This window comes from Glycine max, chromosome 8 (assembly GCF_000004515.6).
Source record: "Glycine max cultivar Williams 82 chromosome 8, Glycine_max_v4.0, whole genome shotgun sequence".
NCBI lineage: Eukaryota > Viridiplantae > Streptophyta > Magnoliopsida > Fabales > Fabaceae > Glycine > Glycine max.
In genome coordinates this window covers 45,529,220-45,551,771 of record NC_038244.2, presented here as the reverse complement: position 1 = coordinate 45,551,771, position 22,552 = coordinate 45,529,220, and the positions used below count along the sequence as shown (strand labels likewise).

Sequence of the window (22,552 nt, the reverse complement as noted above, 5' to 3'; positions counted from 1 at the left end):
CAACCAATTATTTCAAAAGAATTAATACTTTCAAGAATTCGATCTTCTAAAAGCCAATACGAAAGATAACTATTTAGAAAGAAAAAAATTAAATCAGTACACACCTAATGTTAGAAAGGCCTTGATTGAACGCAAATGGTCAGGAAGTCCAGCTGCAGAGAAAAGGCACTAAGCCAAACGAAAACAAGATTAAAAGTTATAACATATCAAACAAAAGATGTGTATATATCTTCAAATTAGCTAGCTAAGTTCCCTGATTTCATTGTTCCTATAGCTAGATGAAAATAATATCAAGCAATATTCTCTTTAACATATCCCACAGCACCCTTGTAGTTGTCCCACAATTCTTTCACCATCTCTGACATCATATTTGAGAGTTCCTCAAATAGCTGTGGCACCTGTTTCAGAGACTCTTCAAGTGAAGTCTTCAGCTTCTCTGCAAGTTCTGCAGCCACGGATCCTGAAGCAGCCATTGACCCTGTAATGCTCTCTTTGAGAACATCAAACACCTTTGAGATTATAGAATTTATTGAGCTAATTATAATCTGAAGGATGAACTCGAAGCACCCCCTTATGCCCTCTGCAACTTGTTGAAAAATTCCAAGTGAGCCTTCACTTGATCCTTTGAGACCTTGGAGTAACAACACAATTGTGTAAGCAATTGTATTGAAGATTAAACGTGTTAGTAGACTCCATAATGTTACTACAACGAATGTAGCAGATTTTAGAAGAAGAACCAACATTAGAACAAAGGGTTGAATTTGATATGATGGAGTAAACTTAGTATAGAAGGCAAAAACAAAGATCTATGTACTATTATATAACATACACTTGGAAAGTTCCAAGGACTTTGAAACCTTCAAAGTCACTTTCTCCCTGTAATTTATGTAACAAGTAAACGCTTGAAGCTCATTGGTTAGAATAGTTTCAAGGAACAAGCTAAGGGATTAGTTAATGCTTTCTCACGCATTATGTTACTTTATATATTAGAAACTTGCAAGGAAGCACTTAAGTTACAATAAAATAAGAAGTACTAAATACTAAAAAATACTTGGTCATCACTTTAAAAAGAAGTTGTTTGATAGATGCTTTGAAGCAATTCCACTTTCATATGTGTTACCGACAAAAATCTTTGTTTATTGGAAATTATTAATGTCATCAATGTATGTGATTCAATTTGTGATTGCAATATATTAATATGACCAATGCCACACCATCCAGATGCGGAATCAAATGTCTAAAATTCTCCTCCGTATTTCACACACTTGCCTAAATTTCATTCAAAATATTTCGTTAGATTGAACTTTTTTTTATATAATTGAAGAGAGTAATTAATAAATATTTTTTAAGCAAAAAAAGTTTAAACAAACATAATGAAAAAATATAAAGTTTTTTATTTTATTAAAATAAATATTTTTTCAACAAATAAATTTAAATAAAGTGGCTTATTCTAAAGTTTAGCATTTATATACACTTGAAACAAAAATTATGTTTGCTATCCGATGATTGTCTTTGTACCAAATAGTACATTTTTTTCAAATAAAATGAACAGATCCGGGGCTCTATTTATTGGTGGATAATTGAATTGGGGATTTGCCAACAACCATATGGACTATGGTGTCGAAAATAACATTAGTTTTTAATTATTTAAATAAGTAAACTACTATATTAGTTTTGAAGGCATTGTTCATATAAATATATTGGCACAACATCAAAGCTGTTGACTTAGCATAGAGCTGTTGTGGAAGTAGTATATAATTTTTTAAAATATGATCAGCGACGACTTTGCCAGCCGAATGCTTGCGACTATCTCATGTTTAATCACTCATAAGAGATTTTATTTTAAAGAGGAATTAGGGTTATTCCTTTAATTTAAAAAAAATGCACATACGAATTTTGTCAATTTTCAAATTAAGCATATACTAGATTGTCTAGTAGGCCTTACAAATGAGAGAGAGAAAGAGAGAATGCAATTAAATTAATGGAGTGATGCATGCGAGGAAACTATGAAACGTGTTTTTTATTGTTGAATTGTCTAAACCTTATTATTAAATAACCCCCCTCTCTTACACGGGTCAAGCTGAACAATTTTATAAGAACGTGTTTAGATGACAGATGATGAAGTGAAGGAAATGAATTACTAAGAGAAATCATGTATTTTATTTGAAAGTTAAAAAAAAGAAATGAATGGGAGAGAAATTTCTATAAGAAATAATTGAGATGTCATACATATGTTGGGCAGAAATGTTTTTGGAAGAAAATTATGAATGTAATGATTTTTGTCATATATATGTACCAAATTGTCATAATTTTAAGTGGAAGAATTTTTTTCACGAAATTGATTACACAATTCTGGTACTCTCTACTCTATGTAAAAGTGTAAACATCAAATTTCCTCTAAATTTCACCCAGCACCCCAAAACCGGGATGAAATGGAAAGAAACAAGCTTTAAATTGAGTATATTTCTTCTATTCAAGTATTTTATGATTTTTTTTTTCAAAATTCCATTCGATTCCTTTATCAGCATATGTTAGCTTATCACTTTGTCAAAGGCAGAAAGCACGACCACAGTCAATGACACTTAAAATTTCTTCTGACGATGAAATTTCGTTTTCAACTCTAACAATCAGACCCTTTATCTTACGGTGTGAAAAAAATGTTTATTACATCGACTTCAAACATTGCATAAGTGATGCAAATATACCAGGAATGGATATAAATCAATTTGATTTTCTATTTCACTTTGCATAAATCTCCCCTCATAATAATTTCTTCTTTCAGCCTTGTCTTGTAAAGAGATTATTCACAGCAGATTAAAAGCCTTATTTACAACTTACATTATTCTATAAAAAAAATCACAAAATCGTCATTGTCAAAAAACTTTTGTTTCTGTATGTTTCTATCAGTGATCAACAGATTTCTCAAAACTGGATTTGGACCTCATGGTATACTCTGCAACAAGTTGAGCAAAAGAAGACTTATTCTCTAGCAAAGTTGTTGGGGTGTCATACTCCTCAATAAGTCCTGCAGCAATGTCTAACCAAATCAGACAACAAAACATCAAGGTACAAAGAATAACAAAGTTCTATGAAGAATGACAGCCTTTGCTGACCTTGATTAAGAAGCAGAACCATATCACTGTCAATAACCGAAGTTATTCGATGTGCAATGGTAATGACGGTAGAGGCAGAAAAATGTTGCCTAAGAGTTTGCTGAATCAAATTATCCGTAGCTGTGTCAACTGATGCGGTGGCTTCATCAAGGACCAAAATCTTGCTTTTCTTAAGCAGCACCCTACCAAGGCACACCAACTGCCTCTGACCCATACTCCAATTCTCACCATTCTCACTAACTACAACATCAACTTCCACATTAGCAATAAGTTCAAAGTTAGATTTACTATATATTTATATTTTCAATAAGGTTCAAGGACAAACCTGTGGAGTCAAGCTTTCCGTCTTTCTTTCTAACTTCATCTCCAAGTTGACACTTATCCAGTGCCTATTTAAAAGAATGTAAATGAGTGAACACAATACAAATTTGAAGAACAGTTGAAAGTATAAGCTTTGGGACAGAACCTAGTGTCTACATCTGTTCACAAATAAAACCAACCCACCTCCCAAATTTGTTCATCAGTGTACTCTTCCAGGGGGTCCAGATTATTTCTCACTGTCCCTTCAAACATTGTTGGATCCTGAGGAATAATGCTTAGTCTAGACCTCAAATCATGAAGCCCAATTGAAGAGATGTTAAAGTTGTCAATCATAATTTGTCCGGAAGTAGGCTCAACAATTCGGAAAAGTGTTTGAATGAGAGTGGATTTACCACTTCCTGTTCTCCCAACAATGCCAGTTTTCATTCCTCCATAAAATTTGCATGTAAGACCACGCAACACCAGTGGAAGATGTGGATCATAGCAAACCTTCATCATGGCAACACATCATTACAAACATAGCACAAACATCGTGTAAAAATTATGCTATGAAATATGTTGGCAGAATATTTCTGTTTCAATGGTAGCTTATAACCATTTAGGAAAAGAAAAGCTTAGCATGAATTTCATAAATCAAAAGTAAAAGTAAAAAACTTTAAAAACATAATAACTCAATCTACCTGCAAATCTTGTATGTCAACCTCACCATACGAGGGCCAAGAAGGATCTGGCCGATTGTCTTCTACAACAAGGGGAGGCCCGTTAGGAATAATAGTATATTGAAGTATTCTTTCTACTGATATAATTTTGTTCTCCAAATTGCAGAGATTCCATATCATCCAAGCTTGTATCATGTTCAAATTAAGTCCATATGTAACTGCTAAACCAGCAATTCCTTCAAAGCAAGAAAATTATATAAAAGGGAAACATAATCAATTCCATATTACATTAGAAGATTAAGTTTTGATTTGTAACAGATACTAGATGGGAACTGCATACCTGGATCTATGATTCCCGGTGGAATAGAAATTAAGAATATTAAGGAAAAGGCAAATGTGATAGAAGACAACATATCTAAGCGGAAGCACAGCCATTCCATGGCACCAACAATATTGAACTTTGGCCGAGAATACCCATCAGTCAGTTTCATATTTGTTTCCTGAAATCTTGACTGATGATCAAAGCTTCTAATGGTTGAAGTACCAGAAATTGTTTCAGCAAAGTGTTGAATGATTGGGGCTTTGCAGACTCCAACTAAACGTGATAGTTCTCGAGCTGAAGGTATATAATATTGCTGCAGAATTACAAGTTTATAAGATGTCAGCTATCTTCATATAATATTGTATAATGGAGTCAATTTTGCAAAATAAATGTGGTACATAATCTGTGCAGGTAAAGACATTGCCAGACAAGGATTTTAGTAATGCAAGAAATATGTTATTATCAAAGGCTACATGGTCCAATTAATACCTGATACCAGATTCTGACTGCTATCACAGGTATAAAGACAATGAAAACTTGCCATGCAACCTGAGACATCACTGCTATAATTCCCAGAAGCTGGATCATAGAGAAGGCAAATGAGCCAATTTGATAAGGAATGTCAGTATCCACTGTACTTTGGTCAGTTGAAGCCTGCAAGAGAACAACAGAAAGAAAGAAAGACAAGTGACCAAGTATTCTATACTTTATACTTGTTGAAAACAGCTAACAAAATAATGTGGTATACATACTCTGTTCAGGACTCGCCCACTTGGAGTGGAATCGAAAAATGACATTGGAGCACGGAAAATGCATAAGTGCATCTTATTGAATAGCACGGTAGTTGTCTTGTAACCAACTGTGACAAGAAGCATTGATCTGACAAGGACACAGAAAGAACTTCCAACGGCCAGACCAACATAGATTACTATAAGAGTCGATCCTCCAACAGGTGGCTCCACATCTGTTGAGATGGGTGTCGCCCAAGCCATCCAATAATTGCTTCCAATTTGAAGAGCTTCAAAAAGAATCTGAGCCAACAATATGAAAGGTACCAGAGCTCCTCCATATGCTGTTGTGATATAGTTCCAATAGACCCAAAACCCAACTTTACCTTTCTCTCTTTCTTCTTCTTGAACAAGCTGGCCTTTTGGTTCATCTTTGCTTGCCTCTTTTTCCTTAAAACCATGCGTACTAGACACATTTAAATCTTGTTCCAAGGTACTTATTTCATTAGATGTTGCCAGTCCATCCAATGAATCCAGTGTTGACAAAGCTTCTTTGTGTGCACCAACAAGTTCCATAAAATCAGTCCCACTATTAAGAAGATCGGCATACTTCCCACATTGAGAAATTTTACCATCTTTCATGACTTAACAATAAGGATAACATGACAGAATTATAAAAACAAACCTATTTTTACATAATGACAATAAATTACAATAAGTACTCACCAATATAAGGTCAGCAGCAGGTAAGAACTCCACTTGATGAGTGACATAAACCACTGTCTTTGAACTTAAAAGGCCCAGCAGGCATTCCTGTCATACATGAAACAGATAGATTCACTTGGTAAAATAATAATACTAGTGCCATGCTGTTGGAAGAATAACATTTCAAAAGAGTTAAATCAAGCATTATTTATATTTAGTAGTGTGCAAACAAAATAGAGTAGCTCGGGTTATATTGCACATAATAAATAAAATAATGAAACCAAATTACCTTAAAGAGGTGAGAACCTGTGTGAGCATCCACAGCACTAAAAGGATCATCAAATAGATATATATCAGCATCTTGGTAAAGAGCTCGTGCAATTTGTATTCTTTGTTTTTGTCCACCACTCAAATTTATTCCACGCTCTCCTATAACTGTCTGATCCCCAAATGAAAAAATCTCCAGATCCTTCTTTAGGGAGCAGGCTTCAAGTACCTTCTCATACCTTTCCCTATCCATGTGTTCACCAAACAATATGTTATCCTCTATCTTACCACTTTGTACCCATGGAGACTGAGCAACATAGGCCTTTGTTCCGCAAACCTTAAGAATGCCTGATATCTTAGGTACTTCTCCCAATACACAAGAAAGCAAAGTAGACTTTCCCGATCCAACAGTTCCACAAACAGCAACCCTCATCCCATGAAAAACTTTGAGATTTATATTTTGCAATGTTGGGTTAGGGGAAGATAAATCCCAAGAAAAGTTTCCATCAATTACTTCAATTGCTGTATCAGAACTGCCCCGAGGAAGCTTCTCTACAACATCAGACCGCAAGTCATCAAGACGAAGGAATGATGAAATCCTATCAAGAGAAACTTTAGTCTGTGCTATCATTGAAATTGTATCAGGAAGATTATAAATGGGCTCTTGAAGAATCCGAAACGTTGCAAGTGCAGACAAGATCTTTCCAGATTCAAGGGGGACCCCTATCAGCATACAAGCACCAATGGTAACCACAGATATAAATGTGGGGGCACCCCAGAACACAAACGTGGTCATGGCTGTGGTATAAACATATTTCGTTAACCAGCCTTGCTCAGTTTTCCTGAGCTCGGTTATTTTCGATAGAAACTTCATTTCCCATCCTTGTAGTTTGAGGATCCTCATGTTCCTCAAAATCTCGGATGTGGCCTTCATTCTTGTATCTTTTGACTCCATCAACTTATTTTGAAACTTCTCCTGCAATGATCCCAAGGGAACATTTGCCAACATAACAACAAAGGTTGCAACAAGAGCAGCAATTGAAGCAAGGCCAAGGTTCTTATACAAAATCAGCAAGGCCAACACAACTTGCAGTGCCACCATCCACAAATCATGCATGTACCAACTGAAGTTGCCAACTCTTTCAGCATCAACAGTCATGAAATTGATTATTTCCCCGGAAGTGTGGCCCTGCTTTGACTGACAAGAAAGGGTGAGAGCCTTGTTATAGATCATGGTGACAAGCAGCGCTCGCATTCGAATTCCAATTTGCTGCAACCTAAAGAACCAATGCCTTTGGGAGAGGCACTCTACAATCTTCGCAAAGAAAAACACAAAAACCAGCACATAGCCCTGGTTTTCATACTGACGCCGTCCATCAAGGTACTGAACAAAAGCATCAATAAGATAAGGACCAATAAAAGAAGCCAAGGTGTTTAACAATGCAAGAAAAGCTGTGAAGAGAATGTCCTTCCAAGCTGACATTTTACCAAATTCTTCACAAGCTTAAGTGTGGTGATACTATTAATTGCATTTGCATCAGAATCAGCTTCAAGTTTATCCCTGAAACTTGGAAAAGCACCAACTACACTATCTCTGGTATCCAGTTGAGGAACATCATCAAGGTCCAAGGTTTTCTTGTTGCCAACAGCCACAAGAGGACCCACCCAAGAGAAAGTGAGAATGCTGAAAACTCCAGCATGTGAAAAAGGGGTAACAGTGTCCCCACCCGTGGCCTCTTTTTCATTACCAACATTTGCATCACCATTCAAAAGAGGTTCCTCAATACCGTTGACATGACCCTTGTTTTTCACAAAATACGCCACGAAACAGAAGAACAACCCGGCACAAGTGGATACAGCATCGGAAACCAAGTACTGAATTGGTCTCTTGGAGAGAACAACAATGTCAACAACGAAGGAATAGCAAGAAAAAACGAGGTAGAAGGTGCACCAAGCTCGGAAGAAGAATGAGAACCTGAATCTTTTTTCTTCTTCACTGAAGAAGAGGACGAAAGAGAACCCTTTGAGCAGGGAAACAGAAACAACGCCCCAAGCAAGTGTTTTAAGCGCCAAATCCAAAAGGGTCGACACATTTTGCTCTGACCAGCCACTCGTGTACCAGTAGAAGTAATTGAACAAACAGAGGACGAAACTGAAGACAGAAAGAGCGAGAGAACAAAACACGGTTGTTTTGAAAATGGTGTTATTGTTATTGCTATTGTGTTTCTCCTCCTTAGAGTGTTCTTCCCTGGTTGTTGGTGTGAGAGTGACTTTGTTCCAAAGCCATGACAGAGACGACGCCGCGAGGAAGAGAAGGTGGATAGAGGCGGATAACGCATGAAGGAAAACATAAAACATTTTTGTTGTTGCAGTTAAAATGGACGTTGATGAATCAAACAAAGTTTGGTTTATTTTGTGTAAGTGGGAAATGTGCAGAGAAGTGAAGTAAAAAAGAACAATATAAGAGAGACGGTGAGTCAAAGGCGAGATGAGATGGTATTCCTCGGGAGTAGGTTAACGTGGTGGCCAAGGCTTGAGTTTAGTTGAGGGAGAAGGCCAACGAAGAATGAGAGAAGAGTTATACTAATTTATTTAACTACTGTATATTGTTATTGATGCCAATTACTTATTGCTTTTCATAGGGAAATATAATTAATGAAATTATTATAGATAATTAAGCGTTTTCTTTGATATATTTTAGAGTAAATAATTAATAAGAAATACTAATTAGTGTTCTTAAACATTAAGGAAACAAGAGTATAAAGTAAAATTATGTTATTTATAATTTTAATATTTTTTTATTTTAGTTTCTTAATCATTTTTAAGGCACTATTCAGCAAGACTCATAATTAATGTAGTCTTTAAATTTTATTGGTTAAAATTTATTAAAAATTATTACTCTCACTTAAAAAAAGATAGATTCATTAAAAGTATTGAAATCTAAAAAAAGAGAGATCTCTAAAAATATAGTTTTTTTAATAAAATTTAACTGATAATAAAGTATGAAAAATGTATCTAATAAAAAAATCATTTTATTATAAAAACTATAAATTTAAACCATATAATTATATATAAATAGACAAGATTAAAAATAGTTATTAGTATTTATGTGATTATTTAAAAAAAACATATTTTTTCATTTTAATCATTCAAACAATAATTTATTTCTGTAATTTTCTTTTCATAATAAGAAAAATAAAATGTTCATACGCTTTTATTGTATAATAAAAAAGACAAGTTGAAAATAATATATTAGTCCTTTTTTTGTGAAAGAAAGTAGGAAAGGAGGGTGGCCTTTTTCCAGAAAAAGGAATAGGGTTGGAAGATCTTGGTCGACAAGGAACACACTCTCATATTCTGTGGATGTGAAGAGAGAGAGTGAAGTTTGTGGTGGCCGAAAAGAAAAGGGTTTTAGGTTAGGATTGCAAATGTACAGTATTGCACTGCAATTCCAGTTCCCAGTCAAACGTATTATATATAGTACGAGATCAAATAAGATCATCTAGCCTATGTTATTATAACTATTAATTTTAACTACATGTAACAATATATTTTAATGTGAGGGTTTTATGGAATTAGTTTATTTCCTCATGAGTCCTGAGTATGCCACTCAATTGTTTTTTCTGTATTTATTAAGTATTTGAATTTGATTAGAATTAGTATTTTAGCTTATATCATTAAAAGTACAATAAGTATATATTTTTCAATAAATAAATTATATTATTTACATAATAATTAAAAAAACTTAACGATAAAATATTTTTTAATACGTTAGTTATATTTTAAATTTACAAAAAATAAGTAAAATTATAATATAAGGTTATTGTTAATAATTTTTAAAAATGTATATTAAAATTTAATTTAAAAATATATAAAAGAGAGTAAATTAAAATATGTTAAGAAATCAAATATACAATAGAGATAAAAGGAAGGTAGTTTTTAAGATATTTTTTTTTTTAAAAAAAAAAAAACAAGAGGATCATATCATTTCATTGACAAATAAATGATAAATACAAGACCGAACATAATCAAATCCTCAAACATGGTTAGTAGCATAACATCTTGTCAATGCCACCCTTGGTAACCTATGGGCAACAAGATAGTATGATAAATTTTAATTTTTTTTATGATAAATGATCACTTATAACTAAATAACAAGTAAAAAAACTCAAAAAAATTGTTTAAAAAAATATTGAGATTTTTTCCTATAAATCTTAATTTTAATTATTTTAAAAAAAAATTATATATCATAATTTACTTTTTATCTTAAATCTCATTTCGTTGGACTTTTGAATTAATTATTTTTTATCTTTTCTTCTTAAATTTGCACTACTTACTTTTTATGTCAAATCAATAAAAAAATAACGTGTTTTGATTTGAATAATTTTTTGCTTATCTTTGAAAGTTTTATCAATTTATTGTTCTTATTTAATATGATAAAACATTTATTATTAATAATATAATTATTACTCTTTAATTTATTTTTTATCAAAAAATATTTAAATTTAAAAATATTCACTCAACACACAAGAAACTTCCTACTGTAATATAAAGTTGTCAAATGAAATAAGAAACTATACTTTAATCTAATGTAAACAAATCCCTCATTTTATTAGAAACATTAAAAATGGTTTTCTTTTAATGATTTTATTGAAACACTGATTAGTTTAATCAACACGGAATGTTGAAGAAATGGATCATGACTGCAAGCACTAACTCCCCGTTGGTAACAAGGCTGCAAATTTATAGCACATTTGTATCCATGGCAGCATACACCGTTAGAGTGCTAAAAGCTATACTACTCTAAAACTACCATTAAAGCTAAGAGGATGATAAAAGATAAAATTCATATTTCATTCATAATCATTCATAGCAACAATAGCTATTTCAATATAACATAACTGGGCCTTTTTGGGGAAATATCAAATAACATAAGACTCAATTGAGATGCATGGGTCAGCCCTCTATCATATACTGCCAGACTGAATATATAGTTAAAGAAATAGTATTCATATTTAACTGAACAAGTTCAAACATAATTGGAATTATGTGCAAATGAACAAGTAAAATATTTTTTCATAAGGACATTCTTTGTCACTATGTAAAATCTCTATCTCCATTCTTTCTTAGCTAACCAACCTACATTATTTAGAGGTAATGCATCCTATACAAAATAAAATTAGCCTAAATCTAACTAACTTTATATACAATGAGAATTAGCCCAACAGTGTGGAAATTCATTTACCAACATGTTCCTTCACTCAACCACTTGATCTTTAAGCTTATATACATTGTCAATGTAATCTTCTGTCTCCCACAGGAAAGATCCAAAAGCAACAGCTTCCAAGACTAGCCTCCTCAGACTAGAAAATGAAGTTACAATAACATCATCATGCTGAGACAAACCAGATTTCCCATCTCCAAAAAGTGCATTACTATGACTCTCTACCAAATGCACAGCTTCCTTGGATCTCAGTTTGGCACATCTCTCAAATGATCCAGGGTGAAAGCCCGTAACATAACATGTTAAATCCTCGATTTCCTCTTCCTGCCCGATTAAACCATGCCACACAGATCGTATGTCACTCTTGTTGCCAAGCATCACGTCTTTTGGCCCGGAACGATACATGTCCTGAAATGAAGGGCCGGTCTTGTGACCATGATGAAGATCATGGTCAGACAAAGACAGACTTCGCTCTAGGTTGTACCTCAATGAAACTGACTTCAAAAAGTAGCCATATAATATGGAGGCGACATAGACTCGGGCAAGCCAGAATTGTCGAATAGGAGTCGTTTCCCAACTCTCCCTTACACTAGGATTTGATCTCAAACCTGTCACGGTACTGACGTGTTTCCTTATGATATCCAAAACCTCCATGCTGTGAATAGACTCTAGATCCCAGTCCTTAGAGGGCAATATTTCTAGCCTTCCATTGTATATGCAACTAGAAAGCTTTGGAACCAAATGAACCCTGATCTCGGAAAACTTGTATAAAATCAGCAAATACATAACATCTTCTATAGCAATCATAGACTCATTCTCTTTCACTTGTGCAATCCTCCTGCATTCAGAAAACTTTTAAGTCAATACACTATTAAATGAATATCCACAAGTATTTATAGTATGAAACATTTTCCATGATTATTTATGCACAAAGCTCTAAAGTCCAGTCTGCACTGCATCAGATGATTGTAAAATCAACAACTTAAAATAATATTAACATTAATTTCTTAGACACCAAAGTTTTGTGTGGCATCACTTATGGTCAAAATTTTTAAAACCGAACAGCTTTCCTCCAGATGTAGGGAACTGCCACAAATACTCAATAACAGCTAAAGTTTGGTTAGCTAAACAACAGGAAACTGGCTCACCAAATTCAGATAAACTTGGCAAGCTCAGAAACATTTAGATGAAGAAGAAACAAGAAGCACGGAACTACTGTCACAGAAATCCAATTTTTTTAGCATGGTTATGCGAAATGATTGGAAGTACAACAAACCAAGATCACAAAAGTTTTTTGGAAAGAGGTCTGTATGAGAAAATTAATATTTTACAATTATCTTTTTTATATTTATTTTATACTTTTTTCTTTATGAACAATCTAATATTTAAAAATATGAAAAGAGACAACACTCATTTACACATGAAAGTTTGAAGTGTCTTGGAGCTAGATAGTAGAAGAACATGCAAGGAAATGAACAAAAGGCCCTTTCAATTCCTGTGTTTTCCAAAGAGTAACAAATGGATAAAATACTCTGATCAGACTGCAGGGATTTCGAGTCATACATAACCAACAATATAAAGCATACATGTATTAATGTTGTTATCCCTAGCATGACCAGACAAATAATCACACAGATGGATGTATCATAGATTATAAATAGCGATTGATGTGATGATGTCCACACTCCACAGTTTCCAACCATTTTATCCTCTTATATTATTATATTATACATAAGAATACAATGAGGATAAACAACATGGCCAGAATCAACAGATCACTTGACAAGCTCCTTCCAAGTTCTTAAAAATGTTCTTAAACAATGGTAACCAAAATAACCAGCAGATGAAATTAAATGTTGATTCATGATTGTAGAAAACCCACTCATGCAACACTTCTTTGTAATAAATAAATTTTGTATGGAGGACTGGAAGCGGGAGCGAACTCATTATTCTTACAATTTGCAAGAATACATTCTATTACCTTCTAAAATATATGGTGTGCCATGAATACAGCATTTGGTTCCATAAAACTATAGAATATAATTATGCAAATATCTCAATTGGTAAACAACTATAAAACATTTTATGAGTATGGGAAATTTTATCTGTATTCATCCCTGTTCTCTACAATTCTGGAAATGAAATCATTCATTTAATAGACCAAACCATTCCAAACTTGACACAACAAATCCAGTTTGCAATTATCTGCCTCAACTCTGAACCCAAAAGCTACTTGCCCCTCAATGACATAAGATAATTTCATAAAAAAAAACAGCTAATACTGTCAGAATATATAACATAAGATTCAAAATAGGTCCATCCCATTTGTTTCTGGAATACGTTGATACACCTCACATTGCCCTTTCCCCTGATCTATGTTATGCATATGCAAGCTGTGGAACTGTTGGACACTTATTTCTACATTGCTAGTCATTTTCTATGAAACAATTTGATCTTGATGAGAACTACTGTCCTTAGGTAAGTACTTGATGATTATCTACAGAGGCTTTAAAAACAAAGCAATAATCCAAAAATTTGTCAGAGCGTGCAGCTATCATTTGGCACAAATTGTTGAAGCAAAATACCTGCAGCATTAAAGTTGTATATACTTGTCAACTTCTTATGTGATAAGTTAGTCTTTTAACTTTTCGTCAGCTTCCCAATCATGTCAATTTCAAGGGGAGTTGTCATCTCAGATATTTGTAGGCTTCCCTCTTGATTCTTTTCTATCTAGTTCTTATCTTGTTTTCTCCGTTTAAGGAAAACTTTATCCACTCTTTAGTTGGACTTTTTCTAACTCTCTCTTTCCTCTATGATAAATTTACCTTCCAATCAAAAGGAAAAGAACAAAGACATAGTAAGGGTGATCACAAAACAAACTATGCGAAGCCTTTTAAGGTTCAAAAGTTTTGCCCTCCTTTTGTTACATTCAGTCATTCGCTGTCACTAGCCTCTACCAATTTAGAGTAAAATACACCAGAACCTTCTTTTTCCTTATATATGGGGTCAGTAAATATAAGTAGGTTCAATCTTACATAAAAGATGCCTCATGCTCGTTTCCAAATAAAACACCAAAAACACAACTAGTTTAAGGTTGTACTTCTACATCTAACAACAAAACCAAAAGAGGAAGAAATGCAAGTTCATACATAATGCAAGATCAGTAAATTTCCTCCATATGGTGGTAGGGGATGAAAGTTTGAGGGACAAGTTTCATATGAAAAAACCACCACTGAAATTTCCACCCCCAATGACCTAACTACATATATACATTAAAAAAAACAAGAACTTAGTTAAAAATCCACTGTACCCTTGTCATTCAATGATGAATTGCCAAGTACGATGGTATTTGAAAAATCATATCTTGTAAACTTTTAATAGATAATCAGTGTAAAAAAAATAGAATTACAGCGTCACAGAAATAAAAAGGAAAAATTACAAATATATACATGCACATGCACTTTGATTAACATGAAGTCACAAACTTCACCCATCACAAATAAACACAGATTGGAGTTATAAGGTTGGCTGATTGGAGTTATAAGGTTGGCCTGGTGGTTCAATACAGAAAAGAAGAGGGAGAGATCGAATCTCTTCCACTAACAAAAACTAAAAAACGAATATCTAACTTTTGCCAATAAAAAAAATAAATAAATAAACACGATCATCAACAATTCATAGACCATAAAAAGAAAGGGGGGTCTCAGAAAAACAAGAGTGAAAACAAAACTGAAAGAAGAAGAAGGGGTATTTGAAATTGGTGAGAAATTACGTACCTGTGAAGCAAGGCTTCATCAGAGTGGTGACTGAGACGCATGCGAGCAATAGCAGAGTCTCTGTCATCACTCAGCATCTTCAACTCTTCCTTGGCAAGCACGTGGAACAGCTGGCGGCGGTTCTGCAACACGCCGCTCAGAAACTTCCCCGCCAGGGACCGTGGCTCAAGGGGCGCGTTCTGGCTGCTGAACTCGCAGTGCCTCCTTCCCGCGCTCGCTCTCACCCTCATAACTTTGGGGCACACTCTCAAGTTCGGTTTCAGTGAAGATGGTTGTGGAAGAGTGATCATGCTCCTAAGGTGATGGTGGTGGTGGTGGAAGACACAGTTTTCCATTCAGCAAGGTTGTGTAGGGTGACCCAGATAAAAAAATAAAAAAAAAGCTTTTCCTTTCTCTATGGGTTTGTGAATTGTGATGAGTGAAGTGGTATGGTGCAGAGTAACAGAAAAAGCCTGAAAATGAGGTTTGTCTGGTAATAGGATAGGGTTTGTGGAAGGAAGGAATGGAAGGATTTTAGTTATGAATGAGTTTTGAAGATAAGTTGGTGCTCTATATAATATGATGAGATTGATATGAACTCTGTACAGTAGTTGTAGTATTTCTTAAGTGAAGAACTCTATAAAAGCAGAATTTCCTACTTAATCAATCTATCATTTCATTCCATTCAAATCATAAATCCATGCCGTACGCATTTCACTATTTACAAATATCATTAATTTAATTTAATTTAGCATTATTAATATTATATGACAAAATTTAAGTCAAATTTTAACATTTAAAAATATATCATTCATCAACCAATTCAACTGGACTTCTTATATGAAAAACTAAAGTGATTATCACTTTTAATATGAAAGTTTTGTTCTAGTAAGTTTTTTAATAATAAAATGTTTATTATTTGTAGCTAATAAATGTTTTGATTGATTAATATATAATAACTTAAATAATTTTGTAAGTTTCGATTTGGATTATATGATGTGTTTTTTTTCTTATAATAAGAAAGTACCTTAGACTTCTATTTGAAATAAATGTTATCTCTAATTGTTCAAACTGAAAATCAAGTCTCTATCTTTTCTATAGGACATAATTATTAAATCACTTATATCAACAACTTTCAATAAATAAATTATATTTTAAAAATGTTAATATAATATTTATACAGGCTCTCTTAATGTGAAAGTGTTGTTATAGTAAAATTTATTTGTAGGTAATAAATGTTTTAACCTATTAAAATATAATTAATTAATAATTGTTTTAGATTTTATTTGGATTACGGATTTATGATAGTATTTCAAAATGATTAATGTTGAGATAGATCTTCAAATAAAATATTACTATTTATTAATTTATTTATTTATGATAAAAAAAATTAAAATGTTATTTTTTAAAGTAATCAAAAACCCAAATTTGTGATATCCTAAAAAAAAAGAATATCAGAATAATTATTTATTATTTAATTTATCATATGTAAAATTTTAGTATTTTAGAAGATCATATGTAAATTTTTGGAATTGATTATTTTAGTGGTACCGAAAAGAAATGTGGACATGTAAGGTGGGTTTTAATGTAAAACAATTGTTCACTGTTCAAAAAGATAATCTCTAGAAGAATGAGACGTGGAAATGCGCAGGCAAAGCAAGAATAAAATACAAAAGAAAGGAGAAGAAGCCGGCCGAAGCAACAACGTAACTTTATGACTTATTTTATAGAGAAATGAGAAAATATTAATATTGATATTTTTTATTTGATCAAAAAAATATATTTGTTCGAAATAATCTTTTTATTTTAGTTTTTAGTTTTAATTTAAATTTAAATTTTTCTCTTATTTTTTGGCCAAACAAACTGATGATTAGGGTGCCTCAAGTTTTCAAGAATAGATAAGATTCGCTTTTTTAGCTTAAGATAAGATCAACTTGTATGCATCTAAATAAATCTCTTATTAAAAATGATATTTTATTAAAAATTAACTCAAAACATCAAATTGCATCTCGTGCAATTCTATTAATATTTTTAAATTTGGATAATATTTTAAAAACTAAATTTAAAATTTTAAAATTATAAAAATATGTTTAATTAGTTTATGGCAAATTTTATAAGTATAAGAAATTGAGACGACATGAAAAATGCATAATTTAAATTATTTTAAAATACTGACAATAGTTTAAAAAATAATAAAAATACAAGGTTAAGTCGTTGAAAAAAAAAACATATTTCAACTCTAGTGTATAAAGATAGATTGATTAGTTAAATTAAAAATATGAGTAATTGGAATTTAACGAGCATTTTAACCCTTGTAAATACATAGATATTTTTTTTTATATGCAACCATTTAATAATATAAATTAAAATCGTTTTTTATAGTTTTCAACGAATGGAATTAATATAAAAAAAATATTATTTTAATTTAAATTTAATTCTAATAGCATAATTATAACAATAATATTTAAAGATAATATAATTTGGAAGAATTTAAAAATAGAATAGAATTTAATTTGAATATGAGGATAATAACTTCTCATTATAACCATATATATATATATATATATATATATATATATATATATATATATATATATATATATATATATATATATATATATATATATAAACAATTCCATTCTCACAAATTGTGTGAGGGGATCACATTTTTTTTTGGAAAATGACAATATTAAGGTTTCAACCTAAAATCTTGTGCAAATTACCCAACCCCTCACCAAATCTAATCTAGTAGATTTATGAGAAAAATATTATGTAATAATGGGAGAAAAGAGAAGACATAAATTCATCTAATGTGAGTGACCATTGTCAAAGTAGGACTTTATCTTTACAAAAAAGAGAAAGTTGCAGAGTAAATTCATCTAATGTTCAGTTCGTAGTATATTATATTTATATAGCATGTAGTTTTATGATTTTTTTCTCTCTACAATCATGGTAATACATGGATACAATAAGTGTTTGTCACTAAATGAAAGAAAAAAATAGTGTCATTGGCAAAGGACAACATCCAATGCAATAAGAGTATATGAACTTAAATCTATTGTATCTTAAAGAAATAAAAAGATATAAAAATAAAATAGTTTATATATATATATATATATATATATATATATATATAAACTGAACATTATAATTTATAGCTTTTTAATTAAGAATCTTCAAAAAATGAATTTTTTTAAATTAGAGATTATGGGTGTTTGTCTCTCAACTCAAATTAATATCACTCATGATATACATGATTATCGTTTGTCCAAAAAAAATTTCACTAAATAAATTATTCTCCAACTCCACATGTTTGAGAATGTTAGTATCTTGCTTGTTTTTTTTTAAAAAAAACTATCGTATCAGGAGAATTTAACACTTTCAACTATCGTATCAGGAGAATTTAACACTTTCAACTTAAAAGATGACGTAGTTTGAGAATATCTTTTCCTGCTTAAACTGAGGAGATTTTTGTAATTTACATTTTAATATCTAATTTTAAATATTTGAACCACTAGTACTAGATAGTAGATACTAGTTTCTTTTTTTTAAAAAAAAAGGAATAAAATTTAACGTGGAATCTAACGTAAATGCCGGGTCAACGCTAAGATTAAAAAAAACAATAATTATTTTAAATTTTTCTAAATTTTGCGTAGCCCACCCATGTGTAAACCAATTAATTTTTGTTCAAATATTTGAAGTACTACTCTACTAGATAGGAATATAATGTTCATTATAAAAAAGATAGAAGTAAAAATTTACGTGGATTCTATCGCAAATTCTGGGTCAACGCTAAGATAAAAAAAATTATCTAAAATTTTTCTAAATTTTGTGTGACCCACCCATGTGTAAACCAATTAAATTTTGTTCAAATATAAATTTCGACCTTTACTATTTTTTAATTCTCACAAAAACCTCAACATAAAAACAAACAAAAAACACAGGAATCCCATCCCAAAGTAAAACTCATAAGGATAAGTTAGACAGAGGAGTGGACCTATTTGGGAATGCGGCAATGGACCTACCTTCCAGGGCTATCTTGGAGCCGTTACTAATATATATATATATATATATATATATATATATATATATATACAAAGGATTATTATTGCATAAAATAGTTACGCAAATAAAAAAGAGTCCAAGTTGTGCAAAAAGAAACATTGCACTTCATTACTTATTCTAGCAGCATGAGGTCAAATAATGGCGATCCAGTGTGGAAATGATCGTGCAAAGAACTATTAAATATAATGGTTTATCTTACTTGCCAATCGAAAAGGATTGAAGTTGAGCAAAAATTGTAAATAGAAACATTGCTTGCACCTTATCACTTCTAGCAGTATGATATAGATAACATCAAAATAATGGTGATCCAGGGTCCAGAGAATTGATCATGCAAAGAACTAGTATTTCCTACTTACCAATTGAAAAGAAGATAAGTTGTGCAAATGACAAACAGAAAACATTGCACCTTATCACTTATTCTACCAACATGGTGTTAAATAATGGCGATCCGGTGGTTGGAGTATTCAAAATCAACTCACCAATGTATGTTCCTCCTTAGTTAGTGGGTTTGGATGCTACCTATAGAAGGAACATGCATTCATGAAATGAAAGCAACACTAGCCTACCTACAGTAAAAAGGATCCCCTAATTCAGAATTCCCAATGTCGATATAGTCAAATTAAATAATCATCATATGATTGCGTAACGAAAACTCCATTTTGCTTGATTTGTTTGATTTCTCCTCCTTCAAAGTGTCACACTTGGGAACTTGCAAGATCCATAACCTTCAAGAATTCAAAATAAATTAAACTAACAGGAAGTAAATTCCACCAAAATCCAATTTAATCATTGAACATTTTCACTTCCTTCAAGCAGTTAACAAAAACCAAAGCACATGACTTTAATAATTACTCGTTTAAATAATTTCCAAACCACAAAACTTCCAAAATCCAATGGTTAAATTAGATAATGCATTCATAGTATAATTTTGTTTTACTATCATCCAATTAAAAATGTTATGTATAATAAGTTTTTTAACCTTTATAATAACTACTTAAAAAATTACACATAACATAACAAACATTATGTCATTTCCGATCAATAGGATAAAACATTTTTTACATCGACGAATGAAGGTTAATAAATGTTAAACACCATTCTAAAAACACTAAAGCATAATCTTACCTTTATATGGCTAAAAAAAATCAGAAATCAGAATAAGAAAAATAAACAAATATTAAAAAAAAATCACTTACTTGGATCCTTTGCGGTTTGAGTTGCAAGCCCATTGAAGTAACAAGTACCACCCACCTTCCTAAACTGCGCCCAATAAGCGCTAAAAGCATAGCTCGCGTGCCAGAAAACCGAATCGGGTTTAAAACACTTCCCCTTCGGTTGGATCGGATCGCACGTGCCATTTCCCTGCGAGCACGCGTACGCAAGCGCTGCCGCCAGCGCCGTCGCGTTATGCGGACGTGCCGCCACGCACCATATCTCCCCCTTAAACTTCTCGTTATTCTCCGGCACCGGAAGCGGCCGGAACCCCGCCTCGGGCGTCTCCCCGGACAAATCGACGTCGTAAACCCTCGAGCCGTTAGGGTGCAGCAAGCCGAAGTGCCGCTCCGTGCCCGGACCCGGTTTCTGATTCTCATTGAACAAAGCGAATAAAAAAGACGGAAGAGCCGAACCCGGTCGAGCCGGTGTCCCCAGCCACGGTTTTCTAGTAACCTTCTTTATGAAGTTTCGGTTGTAAGTGGCAGCGTTGAAAATATTGGCTCCAATCTGGTCCAAGTCGCCACCATTGGGCCAACCCGTTTCCGCGATGAAGATCCGAACGCCCGGAAAACCCAATCTATTCATGGCAAAATAAACCGCATCCACCATTTGATCAAAGAGGTTGGTGTAAACCAGACCCGTACCCGGATCCGTTACCGTTAAATTCTTGGACTGAAACAAAGCGTAATCGAGGTTTATATTCAAGGGGTCAGCGGACCAAGAGAAGAAAGGGTAGACGTCTAAGAAGAAAAAGGATTTTGTTCTGTTGAGGAACTTTAGCATGGGTTTCATGACGGGGGCACTTAGGTCTTTTCGAAACGCACCGTTCGAGGGAGGGAACGAGGCTTCCAGAACGTCTATTGCGGAGGAGGTTCCGACTTTGACTTTGCGGATCCCGAGGGATTTCAGAGAGTGCTTGATGCGGCGCATGGCGGGGACCAGGTAGGGCCACGTGCCGTTGGGGGCGGTGCTGCTGGTGACTTCGTTGCCCACCAGGAGGTAGCGGATCAGTGTGCGGGGATGGTAGGGTACGACGTTGTCGGAGACCCATTTGTCGGAGAGGGATTGGTTCCTGGAGATGTTCACGATGAGGTCGTTGGGGACCATGATGGAGACTTGCAGGCTCGTGTCACGTAGCGCGTGGAGGATCGCCGGGTTTGCGTCGTAGAGCTTCACGCGCTTCGCGTGGAGGGAGGTGATGAGGGAGACTGATTTTTGCGGCGGTGGAAGGTTGTCTCCGAGCTGGCCGTAGCAGATTCCGGGATGGGTTGAAAACGTTGTCGCGCCTGTAAAAGAGAAAAATGCCATTTAGTGTGAACAAGATTGTCTTCCAAACAAGAAACGTGTAAACAACATAAAAAAGAAAAGAAAAACTGAAGGAGGCTTACTTGATATGGTGAATAGTGCAATGGATGATAGGAACAGTGGAATGAGGAGAAGCATAGCCATTTTTGTTTTTTACTAATTAGTAACTTCCTTGATGAGGCAAAAGGAGTTTTTTTTTTTTTTTTGGTTGCTGGGAAGGTTCTTGAGCTCTAAAGCATGGCCGTTTGGCTAGTGTGTTTTACTCCACCTGGCGCTACGCGTGTGAGTGTGTGATTAATGAAGCTAGAATAACAGCAAAGGAACAATGCTGGTGAGGGAAAAAGCCAAGGGTATTTTCTGGGGAAGGTGAAATAGAAGCTGTGTTGCACAGAGGGTGATGGAATGGAATGGAATGGGAAAACGAGCTTTGGGGGGTGTTTAAGAAAGAGAGAAAAACGATCATTAATGAGTTGAAGAAGAGAACTGCAACGACTATTTGCAAATGGGGGAATATTTTATCTTTTTCACTCACTGCGAAAGTGATGTTAATTAATTAATAATAGTCCTAAAACTATGATAGTAGTATAAAAAGAGTGGGGGCCAGGTTGTGTTGTTTTGCTTTGAATAGTGAGAATGATTGGATTTATTCTCTTAATTGTATTTAGGATTGAAGGGTGAGGTGAGCTTGAATGAAGGAGAGGAAAAGTGGGTGATACTGAGTCTGTAAAAGGTGTCACCGTACCGAAAGAGAAGTTAGCCGTTTGAGTGTAAAATTTAAAAGAGGATCCTGTTTAATATTTGGTGCATAGTTTTCGAGGGCCTCTGTCACGGAAAAAAGGTTTTGCCTAAATCACTGTTAAGTGTTAAGAACTT

At 33.4% G+C, this 22,552-nt stretch overlaps 2 protein-coding genes and 1 pseudogene across 2 annotated transcripts; all 3 read right to left on the bottom strand.

The window, feature by feature from the left end:
- Positions 1-2,654: 2,654 nt before the first annotated feature.
- LOC100815812 (ABC transporter C family member 3-like) lies at positions 2,655-8,682 on the bottom strand (annotated as a pseudogene).
- Positions 8,683-11,165: 2,483 nt separating this feature from the next.
- Positions 11,166-15,779, bottom strand: LOC102662413 (UV-B-induced protein At3g17800, chloroplastic). Its single transcript, XM_006586153.4, has 2 exons — positions 15,116-15,779; positions 11,166-12,177 (listed from the first exon to the last, which is right to left on the bottom strand). The coding sequence occupies exons 1-2, from the start codon at positions 15,448-15,450 to the stop codon at positions 11,373-11,375; spliced, it is 1,140 nt and encodes a 379-aa protein (XP_006586216.1). The 5' UTR covers positions 15,451-15,779; the 3' UTR covers positions 11,166-11,372.
- A 3,617-nt stretch (positions 15,780-19,396) lies between these two features.
- LOC100815282 (probable glucan endo-1,3-beta-glucosidase A6) lies at positions 19,397-22,365 on the bottom strand. The gene is made up of 3 exons (XM_003530801.5): positions 21,763-22,365; positions 20,356-21,660; positions 19,397-19,884 (listed from the first exon to the last, which is right to left on the bottom strand). The coding sequence occupies exons 1-3, from the start codon at positions 21,821-21,823 to the stop codon at positions 19,847-19,849; spliced, it is 1,404 nt and encodes a 467-aa protein (XP_003530849.2). The 5' UTR covers positions 21,824-22,365; the 3' UTR covers positions 19,397-19,846.
- Between the last annotated feature and the right edge of the window lie 187 nt (positions 22,366-22,552).